At 41.2% G+C, this 18,040-nt stretch overlaps 1 protein-coding gene across 6 annotated transcripts in view; it reads right to left on the bottom strand.

Annotated features, from left to right (window-relative positions):
• The window catches only part of DPP6 (dipeptidyl peptidase like 6), a 506,101-nt gene that overhangs the window by 284,533 nt on the left and 203,528 nt on the right, over positions 1-18,040 (bottom strand). Inside the window, exon 1 of one of the 6 annotated variants that reach the window (XM_079946666.1) lies at positions 6,429-6,531. The exons of the other annotated variants lie outside the window; for them this stretch is intronic. Coding sequence (XP_079802792.1) covers positions 6,429-6,479 — 51 coding nt within the window. The 5' untranslated portion in view covers positions 6,480-6,531. Of the gene's footprint in view, positions 1-6,428; positions 6,532-18,040 lie in introns of those variants that run through there. 6 annotated transcript variants of the gene reach the window in all.

Raw genomic sequence — 18,040 nt, 5'->3', positions numbered from 1 at the left:
ATGTGCATTAAATGTATGTTGGTTTAAGAAGAGTCCTGTTTACGAACGATTTGGTTTACGAACTACGCAAAACTGGAAATAGTGTCCCGGTTTGCGAACTTTACCTTGGTCTAAGAACAGAATCCAAACAGTGGAAGGGCACCGGCAGCAAGAGGCCTCATTAGGGGAAGTGCACCTCGGTTTAAGAATGGTTTCTGTTTAAGAATGGACTTCCTGAACAGATTAAGTTCGTAAACCGAGATACCACTGTACAGCAGTCCAGAATATGGACAAGAATTTTACTGTTTCCTCCGACCAGAAAAAGAACAGCACCAGGAAACTCCACCCTGATACAACTAAGTCTTCTGCCACCTAGTGACTAAACTATATAATGAGACCATCCTGAAGTAAGACCCATCCGCACATTACCCTGGGATGGTTATCTCATTAAAAACCTGGGGAGGGGGATGCCTATCATTCTCAGGAGTCAGGGGATAATAGAATAGGTAAAGCAGAAAGGAGCAGTTTCAATTAAAGAAAAGACACAATGCCATGTATCCAGTTTCTCTGTGTTTCACAGATTGGGAAAGAAGTACAGCAAGTGGCCATGTGAACCTGGTTTGCTGTGTATATGCTAATAACAGTGTTCACAACAGTGGACAGTGGGGCATGTCTTATGCCAAGGAGGCATAGTGAATCAGATGGGTGAGCCGGCTGTGTATATCTACGTTTAAAATCAAATTATGGATTTATGCTAGTGTAGACACTTTGGCCAAAACTGCCAAACAATTGTGGGATTCCTCACCCACATACCCCACCCTTGCTACAGAATCACCAGGCAGATTTCTAAAGCTCCTTACAACATGCCGAAAATCCCCATTATATAAGATATATTGTGAAGTGTACAGTAACAAGCAAAGACAACTCAAATTCAAACAAAACCTAAAAATATGTTTATTAGGGACAAGCTGCCAGTGAAATAAAACTTGAAGCCATAAAGAATTCATGAGTAACCACAAGCTGGACTGCAAAAGAAACAGCTGAAAGCCTTTGAAACAAACCTCAATCACTTCAAAAAATATTATTTAAGATGTTGTAAAATAAATAAATATTATTATACAGAATAATGCATAACATTAGCCTCAGGTTTTTGATGCAACATGTGAGAGTGGCTCAAAAGACAGGAAAACGACTGATTGGGACAGCAAGGTCCCTATCATTCTCAGGGGATAATAGAATAGATTGGGGGGGATGTCAATGAATCAATGCAATGCGGTATGAGGAGTCTAGTAGTCCCAAGCCAACAAGCAAACTATCACCTTTTCTGAAGTACAAAGAGGCTGTATACACACTATATATTTAATGCACACTTAAAGCACACTACTTTGCCCACAGAATCCTGGGAACTATAGTTTTCAAAGGGTGTAGGGAACTGTAGTTCTGTGTGGGTAAACGATGATTCCCAAGATTCTTGGGGGAGGGAGAGTCGTGTGCTTTAAATGTATAGTATGTACACAGCCGTGGTCTCACCAACCCAGCCAATTTTAATGTGTCTGTGCCAGTCAAGCACAGACGATAATTTTTAACATCAAAGGTAGGGCACAAGCAAGAGAAATTGACATTCCCCTCTGCTTCACCAGCTCATGGCCCATCGTATCAGGCACTTTCCCTCAAGCTTGGCTCATTTCTAGTTTTGGAACCAGGCAAAGACAGGGATGACGGTACAGAGGAACAGGGCAGGCACGGCAACAACAAATACAAATGTCACCTTCCCACTTTGGCCCCAAGTATATCAAGCTGGGAGAGTGAAGTTGCAGGTGGCAAGAAGCCCAGGGAACAAAGGAGGAGTGCAGGCAGTGGTTGCATCTCAAAAGGTTGCCATTCCTGCCATTCCATTCTTGGATGCAGCAGCATGCAAGTGGTCTGGATGAGCCAGGAAAAGTAATGGGAAGCAAGAGCAGAAGGCAACACGTTGCAGACAGAAGTAGCAGAAATAGAGCCTAGAAATGAAAATGGGTTAACTAATAGTTTTGCACATTAATAAGTGCCTGGGGAGAAAATATGCTGCCTGTCCTTTAAAAAAACAACAACAACCCCATATACCTCTTCGGCCTACCATTTGGTTCATCCCAGGGCACATGCTGTTGAACTTGAGAGCCAAAGTCTGTGATAAGAGAGAAAAATAACAAGCTTGCTAATAAATAATAATAATAATAAATTTTATTTATATCCCGCCCTCCCCAGCCGAAGCCGGGCTCAGGGCGGCTAACAACAATAAAACAGTACAAAAGTACAACACAAACAACACTCTAAAATCATTCATTATAAAATTAATTCCGCTAGCAGAAGCCCTGGCTGAATCAAGTGACATGAGAGGAGGGTGGAGAGGGAGACAACCATTCAAAGCAGCTGCTTCCCTCCCTTAGCTAAGTCCAAGTAGGCATGAAGCAGAGGCTGAACGGCTATATGTTTAACAGAAGGACATGGAGGCAACAGTTTCCCCCTCTTTGTCCCCAGCACCTGGTAATCAGAAACTTACTAACTATGAGTTTAACAGGTTCAAATGATGTCATATAAAGTGGATGCTCAGGTTGTGAACGTGATCCGTGTGGGAGGCACGTTCTCAACCCGCAGCATTTGCGACCCACAGCGCCACATTTGCGCATGCGTGGGTTGCAATTCGGTGCTTCTGCATGTGTGCAAAGCGCGATTTAGCGCTTCTGCGCATGCGCGACTGCCGAAACCCGGAAGTAACCCGTTCCGGTACTTCCAGGTTTGGCGGGTCCGTAACCTGAAAAAACGCAACCTGAAGCGTCTGTAGCCCGAGGTTATGACTGTAATGCATTTTGCTAATCATTTAGAAAGCAAATTTCAGTATGTTTGCTGTGGGCCATTGGGTAAGAGAAATCAGTGGGCCTTGAAGAAAGAGCACCAGTACACACTTCTCTCTCTCCAAGGAACATCTAGTCTGCCATCCTGATCTTGCAGGTCTTGTACTCACACAGTTTGCCTTTGCTACTGATAGTCACATTGTAGAGGCAAGAAGGAGGTAATGGCTGCCCTGGGCAACCCCTTTCCTTCCACATCGCTCCTTCATCCTCTACTCAGCAAACACATGGAATCTGTATATTTTTTTAAGGTTGCTCTCCCAATTCTGAGCTAGCTTGCACTTTAAGATGGCAACTATCCGAGCCAGAAAGAGGGTAGAGTTGCACATTTTAAAATTATAATTCACACCCCACTGGAAAAAAATGAATATATGGCATCCATGCTCAAATGCGCATTTCAATGAAACTTCTCAAGGTGTATCTGTTTTACACCTATGGCCTCTGATTGGAGCAGATGATGCATTCACATATCTGCTTAGTTAGATCAAGGAAGGTATCTGAGAAGGACTGGAGGCCGAAGTGGCAACCCCAAAATCTGAATGCGCTTTACAAGGCTGCCACTTGCTCTAATTCCTGGCTACTGATGTACAGTGGACCTCATTAGGTAGTTCCAGTTATTTGTCGTAACATCAGAACATACCCCACCTATAAGGTGCAGAATCAAGTTCAAGTAGTCTGAACACTGATAACATCTGCAGAGAACAAAACAGCAGCTTTTTGGAGGGATATAGCAAAGAGATTGTTTGGATTTTAAGGACAGAACTCTTATGCTGGGATTAACACTGTCTGCCTGTGTCATTGAAGACAGGAGTGCCTGGCGTGCTCTGGTCCATGGGGTCACGAAGAGTCGGACACGACTAAACGACTAAACAACAACAAGCCTGTGTCATTATGTCTGCAACCCCATATTAGCCGCACAGCATGTACATTTGCAAATCAGCAGATATCACCAAAGGGACCATAAATCTTCAATGTTTTCTTTTTCAAAGGAAATTTACTTTAAGAGCTGCCCTGGACTAACAATTGCACAGGGAAGATAACATGAAACAATAGATTAGTTTTGGCTTACTTGCTCTAAGCTACCTTGAGCGCCTTATTACGGTAAATCAGTTTTAAAATAAACGAATTTGAAAACACTTTACTTGGAAAAGGTCTGTGCCTTGCAGTTATAATTCCCAAGCAAGTTAAGTCTCAGAGTTTAAGTGGTTGAAGAAGCTGTATGGTACAGACATTGAAGCTTCTACAGCAGATTATGCCCAATTGCTCCTCTACTACATATCGTGGTGGTGACAATATATTTTATTCTAACACCAGCTCTTAAAATCATTTTCGGTTCAACTTTTTTCCCTTTAAGGGAGAAAAAGTGAAATACGTATCACCAAACTTTCCCCCATCTTTCAGAAGTTAACCTATTTAACTTAAGCATGGCATATAACAAGGGCAATGAACAGAATATAACCTCTTTAGAAAATCATGCAGGAAAAAGCATGAAATACAGCACTCTCAACTATTCAGCATTTGCTTTTTACAAAGGAAATTTTTGCATTCAGTGCTGAAAAGGCAAAGTATTCAACTGCAGAACACCTTAAGAAAGCTAGACAGGCAAAAAATTTTTTTACTCTGTTCAAGAAAACCTGAGAACCTAATTGCTCCCTTAGCCTATTTAAGAGAGATTCTTTGGCAAGCAGTAATTATCTTTTGTCACTTGATATGATATAGTATCTACTTATGGGAAATGGATATGTCTTAATTTCTGTGTAAACTACATTTTGTTTTACACAACTAAGATCTGGCATTATTAAAACAATGTTTGAAGAAGCCATAACAGACTTCTTTTTACAACAACAACAACAACAACAAAAAACAAATCAAAGCCAAACAATCTTTCTAATTCGTACAACAAAATGGGAACACTTGCTTTCATATTTTTAAACTGCAGTTAGCTATGAAGTCAAATAAAACAGCTGCATTCATGCCACTGATGACACCTCACAATACTCAACACCCTCATTTTTCCAGGAATGCAAGGCTATAATAGGAGCACATTCCACTTTCCAGTACCACACCTTGCCAAATAATGTCAACATATAGCATTAAGCCATCTTGGAGCCCTGCTACATAAAAACTGGGTCCCATGCATGCAACAACACACATTCTACATTGTCACACTGCAAATTTAAATGTCAGGCTGAACAATGCATGGTGAGGTGGAGGGGTGGGGTCTGAAAAGTTATCAGCTGAATTCCACTCTATTTAAGCTAATATATATATATATATATATATATATATATATATATATTAAAATACCCTTCATATTTTGAACAACTGCATCTGGTCCAACCCATTAGCATCCTTTAAGTTGCTTCTCTCATGCTGTGAGTCATCTTCATTTAAGCTAGGAGTTTGGAGTAGATAGCTCTTTGGGAACCAATTGCTCGTTGGTGTTGGAACATATACAGCAATGGCTTTGCTCCAGTATTTTGGCAATAATTTCTAACGATACTGCATGGAGTATCAGCTTAAAAACTTCCCAGTTCCGGGTTGAGAAAGAAAGAGAAAGAAATCACCGTAAAGGGACAGAGACCCAGCCATTTCACTTGTTGCTTGCATAATATAAAAGGTTCTTCTGTCAAAAAAATGGCCAGTATGCTTCATTCATTGTAGTCTAGTGGTGGTTTGCATGCAAAAGGTTCTTGTTCATTCTCTGGCACCTACCAAGCAGGGTTGTGAGGACTCCAGAACCTTTGAGATCCACTCCTAGTCATGGTTGACAGTGCAGACCCAGATGGACCCGTAATTTGACTCAGTATGATAAAGCTTTATCGGTTCCAATGCGGAAGCCATAAAAAAAGAGCTGCTAGGATTAAAATGCTCATCATATTAAGTCTAATAAACTTCTGAATGCAGTGAAGAAGAATATAAGCCTACCTAGGGAAAGAGTATCTTCCTAGGTCACTTGATACTTCAAGAGTAACTACCTTTCAACAATACTCCAGACGTTCGGAGTTTTCCTTCCATTAGTTATATTTCAGCCCACGAGATAAGAAGAGAAATGCAACTACACATAAGGTTTATCTTTTTTTAGCAGCCTTTCCCTTAATAATTAAATATACAGCATCTGGCAAGGAGAATGAGATTGCCTGTAGGATTTTTAGTTGACTGTTGCTTTTTTAAAAAAATAAAAATAAATACAAATCATTTTGTAGTCGATTTTTTTTAAAAAGCACACACAAAATTGTACAAGAACACACTGAATAATGTGCTTCTCTTTCAAACTCTACAAAGGATTCTCTGTGGTAGATAAGAATATGGACACATATAACACCTAAAGCACTAAACACTGGGTTGTTGTTGTTGTTTGTCATTTTTGCAGATTAAAAAAAAAATGAAACTAGTTTGCAAAGATGTAGGCATCTGTATAAAATAACAGGAAACCCATGTACGTTGGTTTCTGATAACAACACCCCATACACACACGAAGAAAAAACCCCTTGATTGTAATTTATTACCTATTTCATTACAACTATTTTGTTAAAAGAAAAACGTTATAATTTAACTCACCCTCCAAATTTGTTTAATTCTGCTAGCTCTGGACAATTTTGCTCTGTTCATCCCAAACGTCTTCAGTTCCGATATATATCCTATACAGGTGGAAGTTTGTTCTACAGTCAATACTGTTTGGAAAATAAGCACGGCAGTAGAGTGATAGGTATATTCTTAAAAATAAAAGGCATACCCTTAGCTTTTACTGCTCCTTCCAATAGCCATGCAGTTCACAGCTCAGCATAAAATAGCCAATAACTGAACTTGGCATTAAGGGGAGGGGGGACGAAAGTCCTCCACGGAGAGCATGGGGCAGCAGGCTTCATCCGACCAGCACTAGGATTGGGTTAGAAGGAAGATAAAGTTGTCCCTGTGCCAGACATCCAACCTTAAGAAGAGGCATGAACTGAAATGATGTAGCTTTCAGACACTGTCAAGCTGAGCTCTTACTTAGGGGCTGTTTTAATCCTGCTCTCTTTTTTTGCTTTTTAAAAAAAATGCAAATCTGCTTCAAGTCATACAGAAATGAAGAGAAGTTATTACAGAAACACTGGAAATAATCTGCAATGAAATAAAGTGATGATAAGGATATATTCCTCATGCGGTAGCTTCTAGGGTTTTACATGTTGCTAATGTTCCTTGCCCTAATTTCAGCAAATGGCAAATGAAGGGATTAAGAGCATTATAAATTGATTTTTTAAAACAGCAGCAGCAGCAACAACAACAACATAGCTATTTCTATTTCACCAGCCATTTCCTGCATAGGAAATTAAACTGCCTGGCCATCCACTTTAGCCAGAAAAGGGTGACCCTGCAACAGTGCTGCATCAGATTGGGAGGGGCTGCGTGTGATCTGCCCTGCTTCAGGAAGGCTTTACAAATGCTGGATTGCGACAAGGAAGGCAGCACAGATCAGCACAGAACGGAGCTGTTCCTTCTTTCTTCCAGTTCCTTGAAACCAACTGGAACCACTTTAGAGCGTCTGTTTTATGAATGCATGCCTCTCCCCACAGTAAGTGTTCCTACCCTCCATCTGCTTACCCTGAGCTAAAGGCCTGCTTACTTTCACCCTGAACACCTGCACCAGCATTACTGGGAACACAGAGTTGGTGCGCAAGCCCATCAGTTCTGCAACCACTGTGGAGACTGGAATCCACCCACTGTATTACATAACAGGGGCTGCTGGCCTTGCTCACCAACCCCACCTACCCCCACCCCCCTTGCCCACCTTCTCCCCTTATACCTCAACCTAAGCCCCTCCCCCCACAGCTCCTTCAATGGTATATTTGACAACCCTACTCTGATGTCAATTCCCAAAATTCCCCCCTCCCAATAGATGGTCATGCAAACTGCAGCATGACAACTTTCTTCTTACTGTATGGAAATATACTCAGCTATATGTCACACCATCATAAACAACTGGACTTGGTTTTGTTCACATGTGAGAACTGAGACAGTAACACCAATTAGGATGATTGTGTGCACATTTATTGTCTACACCTATTTGGGGTGTTTTAAGGGAACGGTAAGGTTAAACCACAGAGCCTAGGACTTGCCGATCAGAAGGTCAGTGGTTCAAATCCCTGCAATGGGGTGAGCTCCCGTTGTTCGGTCCCAGCTCCTGCCCACCTAGCAGTTTGAAAGCACGTCAAAATGCAAGTAGATAAATAAGTACCGCTCCAGTGGGAAGGTAAACAGCGTTTCCGTGCGCTGCTCTGGTTCGCCAGAAGCGGCTTAGTCATGCTGGCCACATGACCCAGAAGCTGGCTCCCTTGGCCAGTAAAGCGAGATGAGCACCGCAACCCCAGAGTCGTCCCTTTACCTTTACCTTAATACCAGGAACAGCTTCAATTGGCAGGCTAAACTAGGTGAGGGTAGCCGGTGGGTTACAAACCCTTGGTGAGTTAGGGACTTCCCCTGCATGTGAAGACAGGCGCTAGGAGGTGCAGCGGTCAAGAAGGCAATTTCTGTATGTGCTGTAGAGGGAAGGGAGGGGCTTGTCAACCTGAGAAGGTAACCTATCAATAAGAAAGAAAACTTCCACTGTCTTGCAGGATATCTTCAAGAGAAGAAAAGGTTACACAAACGCAGAGTGAAGTCCCTAAGACGGTTGGATGGCGCCTTGTACGCCTGCAGCCAGGCTGGTGCCAAACATATTGCTCTGCTTTCCTTTGGACCACAGCAGCAAGACTGGGAGGGGGGTCTTGTTATCTGGGCACCCCAGGACCTCCATACACACTGTCCAGGCTTGTACCCTGGAGAGGTCACTTTGGGGCTACTAACACAGTGGTTTGACTACCCCCCCCCAGGCACATTCCATTGTTTCTAGAGGAATGCCAAGAAACGTGGGCACAGAAATGCCATGTGAAAGCCTTGTGGAAGAGGGTTCATTTCTAGCAGTTTCAGAAGCCTAGAAAATCTGATGGAGGCTATCTATGAGATTAGTTGGAAACATTTACAAACGTTTTACATTCCTAGCTGTACAGAGTCCAGCTCCAACAATTAAAAATGAAACCAAGAAATGACAAAAATATAAAGACTATGAGTAAAATAGTCTGTGTGTGCAATGTTGATGGAACTAAAAATTGATAGTTTAATATTTTACAGCAGAAGGCAAAGTGTTTAGGCAACCAGTGAGGTTATAAGCCAAAGGTTTTCCTAAAAGGGAATTACTTGCTAGTATAGAAAGCTAGTGTCAGGGAGTCAGATAACCACACCCAAAGCAAAGGTGCGACCAAAGAGAAGGCTCAAGATCTCACTGCCTTTACCCATACCTGCAGAAATGAGTTAGCCACCAGCAATGATGATTCAAGAATTATGGAGTAACCAGTGTGGTCTAGTGGTTTATGTATTTGCTTCATCTTGGGAGACCAGGGTTCAAAACCCTACTCATCTATGAAGCTCACTGGGTGAACTTGGAGCAGTCTACAGCCTCTCAGCCTAACCCTACCTCACAGGGATGTTATGAGGATAAAATGGAAAGGCAGAGTGCCATTTTAAACTCCTTGGGACAGAAATGTAATATAAATACTTACATATGTAAAAATCACTGGCAGATGCAGGCAACATGCTCCTAACTCTCCCCACTGCTCACTCAGAAAAGGCAAGTGGAAAAACAAAACTTCATGCAATTACAAGATCAAAATGTGACCAGAAGAGCCAGATTGCTTTTATAAAGTTACTTATTTATTGATAAGTTTCTCTCTGTGTTATGCCTGATGATTACGGAAGTTTTTCATTAACTCTAGTTATAATAGGAGCCAGGTTTAATATAGCTGGATCCCCACCCACCCACCTCAGGCAGAGCAAAAGTATTACATTTCATTAAATGCCTTGTCTCACATTAATAATGAGTTTCCAAACATTTCTCATTGCTTGTTCAAGATGGGGTCCACATTTAAATTGTCACTAAGCCAGAAATGTCATTCCATTGCATCTCATTAAAAAAATATTGGGGGCGGGGAAATGGGGGAAAGGATGTATTTCATATCCTTTTGATACCGGGGAAACCAAAATACAATAGTGGATGAAGTTGCAGGTTAGTTATGCTTAAGCCTGTGACAGTCACGCCTAAGTTCTAGTTCTAGTAGACAGAGTGATGATGAAACCCACATCATTCTTAACTACAATGCAATATAAGCATTTTTAACATTTTCAGACTTCTGTTGTGAAACAACCAAATAATTTAAGACAGTCTGCAGTTACCCTAAGTACAGGCAGCATGCAGGTACAGTTTGAACATCCATTAGGACTTCCTGTAGAAAGGAAGTCCTAATGGATGTTGTTGACACCTAAAGTAAATAACAAAAGTTTACTGGATCCTCAGGAACGAAATCAACCTGGCTCTACATAAAAGCATTGCAGAGTGGTAACGGGTATTTTTTGTTTGTTTGTTTTGCTCTGCCTCACACTCAACACATGCAGCCAGACACTCTTACATATACGAAAGAGATCTTTATCCAGGCAAGTAACCATAGTGGCTTGGCAGCGGACAGAGAGTTTGGAGAGCCATGGTCTAGGAGTTCAGGCATCATGCAAGACATTCCAAACTGGATGGAAGCAATGAAGGTGTCCCAATCTTGCCTTGCCTTGCCTGCCAAGCTTTTAAAGATGAGGCATGACATGCTCACTCATTCACTTTGCGAAAATGTCAGGATTGCAAGTGCCCACTCCCATCTGCATAGGTGGCACTACATTACCCTGCACTCTGATTCCTCAAGAATTACGAGTAGGGTAACCACAGTGATGTGAGGTGAGAATATTCTCTGGAGAATATTCTTGAGAATGAGAATATTCTCTGCTAGAAAATTCTCCGGAGAATATTCCCCACAAACTGTAAATTCTAATGTAAGAACCAGTTTTACAACCCACATTCAAAAAAAAAAAAATCTAGTAAATAATAAGTCAAGCTGTGATATTGCCAGTGTAAGTAATGAATAATGATTTTTTTTTTATCCAGTTACATTACTGGGCATTGTGTCATTCACCATTGGCAGTTCTGAAATGTGAGCTACAGAAAACATTTTTTTTTTAGTTTTAAAATTGCTATTCATTTAATTTGATGAACATTTGAATTTGTATGTATTTCAACTATATGTAATAGCCTTTTTTCTATTTTGGTGTGACCTTATTCTTAGTAATTCTGTACTCTTGGCCATACAGTGTGATTTTTTTTAACAGAAAGTAGCTTTAAGGCTTTATACACTTAAAGTACCTAGGCCTATACAATTATGTGTAACAGCATGTGCGGTGGCCTTGATTTAAACAGTATATTTTTATTCAGTGCCAGTAATTGTTTTTTGCAGTGCCATTCAATGATGCAAGGTGCCATTTACCAGAGATTGCTATAGTGAAATATATTATCGTATAATGATAATATATTTAATGGCTTCTTTTTTATATGTATACATAGAGTTTTGTCTATCATACTGTGTTTTAGTCACCAAAACAGTTATTAAGTGTTAGAGCTATTAGAAGCACAAGATAGCCTATTACTGAATTTACTTGTATCAAACCTTAACATGCCAATTGTATTTTTTGACTTGTCCTATAACATGAACATGTTCTAATGGAAGAATAAAATAATGATTTAACTACTGAGTTTCCTTATACCAAACCTTAACATGACAATTACTGGTGCCATCACCTTATTACATCATTTTCAATGCATTAAAATGAATATTCTCCTATTTTAAATTAAAATTCTGTAATATTCTCATCAATTGAGAATATTCTTGAGAATATTCTCCAAAAGATTATTCTCCAGAATTTAACATCACTAGGTAATCATACTTAACTGTCGTGAGTCCCACAGCTCTGTCAGGATCAGACTAAGGTTGGCAGATCCCAATACAGGAGGAAAAAGAGACAGAGGACATGGGCTGATTGGCAAGAAGCTGAGTGGGGGCAGACGGCTCTACCCTGTGTGCTTTGGATTCTGGATTTAGCTGCTTCAGAAGGGGGAGCAGGGATGCTGGCTCCTCCCCTGACTTCCTGTCTGGGAAGAGAGTCTCACTAGAGGTTGGGGAGGGCTGTGGGCAGCTGAGGGGGTTGGCAACTCAGGAAGAGGTGGCATTTTATCAGTAGCCTTAACTGGAGGGTACAATATTGTTGTCTGGAACCAGCACACCATACTTTAAAAGAACATTTAAACCACACATACACCCTGAAAACTGTAGTTTGTTAAGAGTTCTGGTAACTGTAGTTATGTGAGGGGAAACCAGAGTTCCCAGGACTCTTGGGAGTACAGTGGTACCTCGGGTTAAGTACTTAATTTGTTCCAGAGGTCCGTTCTTAACCTGAAACTGTTCTTAACCTGAAGAACCACTTTAGCTAATGGGGCCTCCCGCTGCCGCTGCGCCGCTGGAGCACGATTTCTGTTCTCATCCTGAAGCAAAGTTCTTAACCCGAGGTACTATTTCTGGGTTAGTGGAGTCCGTAACCTGAAGTGTATGTAACCCGAGGTACCACTGTATTTGCATGGTGTGTATGCAACCTAGGTCATTTAGAACAATCTCTGTCATTAAGCTGGCAAGTACAGAGAAAGGGAAAATTAATACAAATCTCTCACTTTCCCATGACCCTTTTTTACTAATTTAATTTGACTGTTAGTGGAAACAATAAGGCAGGAATGTGCAGCTAGAATGATAATCTAGTCTGCTTTATCATTTCAATGAAGCACAGATTACAATGCTCTGCAAGCTTCCACATCATGAGATATTACATTCTGATCTTCAACATTTCCAACAAACGTTAGCTCAATTTTACTTTGAAGAAGAGCTTGGATTTGATATCCCGCTTTATCACTACCCTAAGGAGTCTCAAAGTGACTAGCTATCTCCTTTCCTTTCTTCCCCCACAACAAACACTCTGTGAGGTGAGTGAGGTTGAGAGACTTCAGAGAAGTGTGACTAGCCCAAGGTCACCCAGCAGCTGCATGTGGAGGAGCGGGGAATTGAACCCGGTTCACCAGATTATGAGTCCACTGCTCTTAACCACTACACCACACTGGCTCTCACACTTTGCTTATGTTCCCCACCCAACTCCACCAGGCACCTCTTGTTTCAATACTTCCGACTGCCAAAAAGGATCAAATATTTTATTTGGCTGCTCTCCCCTACACTGCACCTTCTTGGCAGAGTTTTCTGTATGGTGTGTTGTTTTAATAACTTAACCTACTGATCAGAGTCAAGTAGAATGTTTCTTATCTGATGTCCTTTAGTTTCCTACCTGTCTATTGCACTTTGCAGGCATAGCTTGTTATGAATGTTAATAGGCTTCAAGCTGAGGCATTATTATTTCAGAGTTGTTTGAGCTTTGATCAAGTTTAAGAATCCTAGGAGTAAATTAGCCTCCCACTACAGGCAAGCAAAATGTATTAAATACCTATCAACACGAGAGCATGGAATGAGCGAGTGGGGCTAATTATTTCTCCAGGAAAACAACTCAGTGCTTCAGTTAGAAGTGTATATTTTTATTTTTTAAAAAAAGGTTGTATGTAGAATACTAAGTGCTTTCCCATTCTTACATTGTGTATCCTTAGGGCCCATTCAAATATTACATTCCCACACAAAGACTGGCACAGCATGTGTCCACGCGAGGATCCTGTGCTTGTGGGCTTTAATGTTTGCAAGTGACTTACCATACAGAAAAACTGTGATTACATACATGTTGCAGTCCTATATGCACTTACTTGGGAGAAAACCCCACTGAACTCAATGGTACTTACTTCTGAGTTAGCCTGTACAGGATCTCTAAACCACAGATGGAGAGTGTGGGATGTTGTTGAACTCCCAACTCCTAGCAGCCCCAGCCTGCATGGGCAATGGTCAGGAATAACAGGAGTTATGATGCAGTCACACCCCCACACTTGTGCTTTAAACCAGGAGCTGTCCTGTTTTGGCCAGGCTGAATATCCACTACACAAGGTATAGGGAACATGTGGGTGGGGATTGTAGTGCAACTTATGCAGTGCCACTGGTTCCCCAATCCTTATTTTATCCCAACTGGCTTCAGGACCTTGAAGAACGCCCAGGAACATCAGGAGTTGTTCTCACCAACCCAGCTGAATATTTGTCTCTGAACAGAGCCTGATGCCTGTCAAGAGTCATTGAATCATAGAATGATAGTGTTGGAAGAGACCCTGAGCATCACTGAGCCCAACCCCCTGTGATGAAGGAATCTTAACTAAATTATACATGGCAGATGGTCACCCAATCACTGCTTAAAAATCCCCAATGAAGGAGAAGCAACCACCTTCCAATAAAGTCTGTTCCACAGTCGAACAGCTCTTTACAGAACCATGAAATTGTAGAGTTGGAAGGGACCCTGAGGGTCATATAGTTCAACTGTCCTACTGTTAGAAAGTTCTTCCTGATGTTTAGTCGGAATCTCCTTTCTTGTAACGTGAATCCATTGGTTCATGTCCTAGCCTCCGGAGCAGGAGAAAACAAGCTTGCTCTCTGAGTGAAGTCATAGAGATCAGACTTTTTCTGAGCAATGAAGCATTGTTTGATAACTTATTGCCTTTTCAAAAGGAAATATCTAGGGCAGCAAGCAGTCTTGAATGACTGTTGGTCTGATTCAGACTACAGACCCAAAAGGTCAGAGCTGCCAGTCCCTGGTAATTTAACCTTCTGGTATATTCAGTCATGTCTTAAGGTAATCATCAAAGCAATCTAGAGGGCCAGGTAACAACAATGCAAGGAATATGCATGTGGAGACTTTCCATATGATTGATGGTATCAACCTGGTGAGTCATTTGCAAATGTTACAGCCCACTGTGAAGCACTGCAAAGATGAAGCAGTTTTCAACAGACGCCCACATGGTTGTCAAACTATTTGTATCAGCCCTCAGCACAGCTATATAGAGATGGCATTTCTAATTTTTATTTGATATCTAAGGAACAAACGAGGAGAACAAAATCAAGCAATAGCTGCACAAGGAGCCCAGAAGGCAAGTCAGAAGGTTTTTTTAAAAAATCCAATCCTTTCAAGAAGGATTTCAATAAAAGTGTGTTTTTGAATGACGGTCAGCTTTCCAAATGAACTGTCTTTGGACCCCATCAAACAATCATGGAAGGAATGTTGTCCTGAAAGATGGGAAAGTCATGCTTATATATGTTTATATGATACTGAGGGCTACTTCCTTAAGTCAAGACAGTACGTACAGGGCACTTTGGACCACCTGATCTTCTTAACCATAGTTTGCTTGCTTGCTTGTTTGTTTTAAAGCAGTTGAATTCCAATATCAATTCCATTTTGATTCCACCATGAACTAGAGGCTCCATGGGTTCACTTTCTCATAGCCTGGCTAGAATGCACTATTTATCTATGCTTCTTTATTTTACCCGGGCCTTCAAGGGTGGCTTACGAAACACTATCAAACAAATTAAAAACCTACACAAATATACTACACACACACACACACACACACACACACACACACACATGCATATGTGCAGCAGAATGCCCTTGGCTCAATCCCTGGCATTTCTAGGTAGGGCTGAAAGAGATCCCTGTCTGAGCTAGATAAACCCATGTCAGCATAAGGCAGCTTCTTGCATGCCTATCAAATCCAGTAGACATATATTTACTGGTCTTTGACATTGACAGATTTACAAGCCTTACAAACTATTGCTACTTTGACATTTGGGGGCAGTTCAAACCATCGTTTAGCATTTCTGTGCCTGAGCCACTGTGAGCCACAGGCTCGCTTGTTCCTCTTGCATGCAACAGAGGAGAACAGGAGCATCTGTTTTCCATTTAAAATGCTGACCTTCAGACTTGGGGAGATCTGATAATTTTAAACTCCAGCTATGACAATGCCAGGATCATAGACCCATAGATTTGATTTTGGCTTGTTTGAACTAACAAATGCTTAAACCAACCAGAGTTACTCCAGCTCAGATGCAACTGCAAACTCTAGTTAATTTTAAAAGCAAAAGAGGACACACACACACACACACACACACACACACACACACACACAAGACAGCCCTGATATTTACTATGTCTTGTGCATGCAATAGTTATGTTTTGGTATTCTTTCTGAGCCAGTCCTATGTGTGTATTGGCCAGCATCTTGGTTTGGTTTTAAAACAAGCTGCTTAGGCCTTGTTTTCATATTATATTTCTGCAGGGTCTGAGGTATGGTGGGAAGCAACAGCACTGAGGTATATATATATATGTTTTATTCTCAAGATGCCCTGGACACAAATAGATGCTTAATGTCTTTTCCACAAGGTCAGCTGCTATGTGGGGTAATTCCACCCCCTATACCTGAAAATGTTTCCCCCCTGGTACTTATCTGTCACAATTACGTCAACTGGGTATAGAATCAATGCTAATGGCTCAATAAAATACAGATAAATCTGTACAAGAAGGTAATTTGCTGTCCTGCTTTAGCTTAAAAAATAGTTGACAAAGTGAGGAAGGCATATAGAAGCTAATAACATTATGAACAATGTGGAGAAATTGAGAATTTCCTTTCTTTCATGAAGTATTTTGAGTTTCGGGCCACTCAGTGAAACTGACTGGCAGTAGTATGTGCAAATTGGCAAGGAGAAGCACTTCTTCCTTCACACAATGCAGAATTCAATTATGGAACCCATTTGTAATGACCACATGATGGTTTTTAATAATATTGAATGACAGCTAAATTGTCGTGGGTTGTGCAGGAGGTGTACTTAGTGTAACTGTATCCTAAGACCGCAACCTGTTCAGCACAATAGTTCCACTTGTGGAAAATAGTGGGTTTAAATAATTTGTGAATATTTCAGTCATGCTGCAAAATAACCTCAGTTTATTCTGTGATAAGTTTTGAAAGTAAAGGAGCCCACTCTGACAACCCCCACAGATATGCCCCTAAGGAGAACCCACAGTCTCACCTCCAAGGAAAATCACAAAATCCAGCAAGCTGTTAGTCAGTTGTATCAGTGTTTCCCAAACTTGGGTCTCCAGCTGTTTTTGGACTACAATTCCCATCATCCCTAGCTAGCAAGAACAGTGGTCAGGGATGACGGGAATTGTATTTCAAAAGCAGCTGGAGACCCAAGTTTGGGTTTTACAGTCATAAAGTGTTACAATTTAAACTGCTAGCATTAAATAGGAACCACGTCAAAAAGGAAGGGAAGACGTAGCCAGCCTCTGCTTGAGTATTTCATTCATTCTCTGATTTTTTCTGTGTGAATCTGCCACAAACAATAATAAAACTTGAAAGCCTTCCTAAAACTTCATTCACTTGTCAGCTATCTTGGGGCTCCTGCAGATAATGCCATCATTCCTGCTCTGGAGGGGGGTAATCCCAGAGTGCCACCCCACGAATGCCTCCTTCACTATGCTACTGATATCATGACAACTGCAGGTTTATTAAATTGGTGGATAAGGGATTGGTTAAGTAACAATATAGTTTCTTCATTCCTCACAAACAGATGGCACCTGCTAGAAACTGAATTATCAGTCAAAATATTCAATTCTGCCTCTTTTTGTGTCAATTGAGATAACATTCTGAGACAAATGCAGGCTGCAAAGTCAAAGCTGCACCTTAATTTTTTTTTTTTTGTAAGGAATGTTTTCTTTCTCCTTATGCAAGGAGTTTTTTTAATTAATCAATTGGATGATTACAAGTCTGTACTCAAAAATAGAATGAGTGGATTATATTGTATGCAGTAAAAACAACAACTCTACAGCTAGCGTAGGCTGCAGAAGGAATACAGGAATAAGGAATACAGGAATAAGGAGTTTGCTTCATGGGTTGTCAGTTGGGTCTGACAACTCACCCAGAGGCTGGTTGCACAGAAAATGGAAATATCCAACATTGCTTGACAATGCAGTGCTGTAATACCACGGCCTGTAATCATGGAGAACAGGCTGATTTGAAGCAGATATTCCACTGCAGCTGATAATAGGCTCCCGCTCAGGAAAGATACGAGGTTGTGCACTGGCAATGCCTATGTTTCCTGACAATCAGCAACATGTTAAAAAATGCAAAAGCTGAAAGAAGCTCTGCATCTGACACACGCAGAACCCCGGACGAGTGAGTATAAAACACACCAGCCAAATAATCCCTGAAAACAGCAGAGGGAGATGGTAGGCAGGTGTTTTTCTCTCTGCAAAGGGGAGATTAATGA

This window comes from Podarcis cretensis (genome assembly GCF_951804945.1).
Source record: "Podarcis cretensis genome assembly, chromosome: 12".
NCBI lineage: Eukaryota > Metazoa > Chordata > Lepidosauria > Squamata > Lacertidae > Podarcis > Podarcis cretensis.
This window is presented reverse-complemented; position numbering and strand designations above follow the sequence as displayed.